This window comes from Octodon degus, unplaced genomic scaffold (genome assembly GCF_000260255.1).
Source record: "Octodon degus isolate 3935 unplaced genomic scaffold, OctDeg1.0 scaffold00008, whole genome shotgun sequence".
NCBI classification, from domain to species: Eukaryota; Metazoa; Chordata; class Mammalia; order Rodentia; family Octodontidae; genus Octodon; species Octodon degus.
In genome coordinates this window covers 18,597,983-18,599,791 of record NW_004524584.1, presented here as the reverse complement: position 1 = coordinate 18,599,791, position 1,809 = coordinate 18,597,983, and the positions used below count along the sequence as shown (strand labels likewise).

Genomic DNA, 1,809 nt, shown 5'->3' with positions numbered 1-1,809 from the left:
TCCCCACTGCCCAGCCTCCCCTCCCGTACTGTCTTGCTTCTGCTCATGGCATGAGCCCCAACAGGCAGCCAGGCAGGGGAGGGGCTGGGAGTGGACAATCCTGAAGCCCAGTCTGGTTCTGCAGGTCGAAGATGGCCAGCTGTGCACAGCTCTTGGGCACAGGCACACTGGCACCTCTCAGGACCTTCACATCCCAAGGCCACGGACACACCACACAGCCTCATCTGGACTTCTCTGAAAAGTATGTCTGTGACACCTTGCCCCAAGGCACACTGGCACCTGCTGAACGGGTTCCGGGCTAGCACAGGCTTGCCCTGCTAGCCGCCCCTGGAACCTGGCGTGGAACCCAGCCTGAGCCCTGGGTCAGAGTGGTGTGGAGGATCCTGCCCCAGCCGCCCACCAGCCGCGTTCCGGGAGCAATAGTACCAAGGTTCAAGGCTACCTGGAGGGGCCACAGTCATGGCCACAGCAACTGTGCCCACCAGGCCCCCTGCATTCACAGCCAGGACTATTGGAGGGGTTCAGACCCACATGGGGTAGGAGTGCTTTGTGGCTAGGGGAGGTGGCAGCAGAGGCAGGAAACTATCCCCAGACCTATGGCAGCTACTTGGCTAAGCCCACCAGTGATAGTGACAGTGCTGCTCCCCAGCTCTGGGCTACCTGCCCTACACTGAGGCGGCCCCCTCCGGCCCTTTTTCTCTTTTCCTCCCTCTCAGGGTAGGGCTCTGCCTGGTGTCGTACCTCTTCCTCTTCTGTCTGTAAATGGAGTGCTACAATATACAGAGACCCTAGCTCTGACATCGGGTACGTGGGGACCCTGCTGATCTCAGAGGGTTTGGGGGCTGGCATGACCTCAGGGTGTAGAGGACAAGCGGGATTCTTTCTATGACTGTGGAAGTGAGGGTACAAGTGCCCCCCCATGACCTGGGAGTGCTGAGGATGCATGGGTGCCCCATCTGTGACCTCAGGGTGCTGAGAGTCTGTGGGGCCCTGCCCGTGACCTGTGGTATTGAGGGCTTGTGGGCACCCCACCTGTAATCTCAGTGTGCCGAGGGTTTTGGGGACTCTACCTGTGATCTTAGGGTGCCTACGGTGCGTGGGGACCCATCTGTGATCTTGGGGTGCTGATAGTGTGCAGCCCCAGGCTGTGCCGTGCTCCCTGGCAGCCCTCCCTCACACACGTGGCCCGGACACAGCCTACCTCCTCCATGGCTCTGGCACAGGTAAGGAAAGCGCCACACGTTGCCCAGCCCCACGCAGAAGCCCACACAGGTCAGCATGTACTGGGCTTTGTTGTCCCACTGGGGCCGTGAGCTGGCCTCTTTCTCCTCGATGACATCCAGAGTGTCCAGAGATGGGATCCGGTCCTCCAGGCCGGGGTTGGGCAGCACAAGCCGCACCATGGTGGTCGCTGGCTGAGCAGGGCTAGTGTGTCAGCAGAGCAGCAGTGGGTGAGTGGCAGGTTGGGCGCCTGGGTGCTTTATAGGGAACCTTTGGCACCTCGCCCCAGGCACCTGGGCAAAAGGAGGCGTCAGCAAATCCACCGGCGGGCGCGTCCTGTGCGCTGTTAATGCCTTATCTGTGAGGCCCTGCTGGTCAGAGCCACCCCTACCCCACCCCCACCTGATTCCTCCCCCTATGCTGACACCCAGCCTGTTGGCCTTGGGGTCTGGTTGCACACCCTGCTATGAGGGGTCCTATTCCCCAGCACAGATGGCAGAGGAGCTCCCCAACTCCAGCCCCTTGACCTCCAGCCCCTGGCCAGTAAGAGATGGGGTCCCAAGCCCAGGAGGGATCAACAGCAGAGTC

The 1,809-nt window shown here is 61.2% G+C and overlaps 1 protein-coding gene across 1 annotated transcript in view; it reads right to left on the bottom strand.

Moving 5' to 3' along the window:
• Positions 1-1,405, bottom strand: part of Slc6a19 (solute carrier family 6 member 19) — a 16,232-nt gene extending 14,827 nt beyond the window's left edge. The window contains exon 1 of the mRNA XM_004625181.2: positions 1,202-1,405. Within this exon, the coding sequence (XP_004625238.1) occupies positions 1,202-1,403 (202 nt within the window). The 5' untranslated portion in view covers positions 1,404-1,405. The remainder of the gene's footprint in view (positions 1-1,201) is intronic.
• Positions 1,406-1,809: the final 404 nt, after the last annotated feature.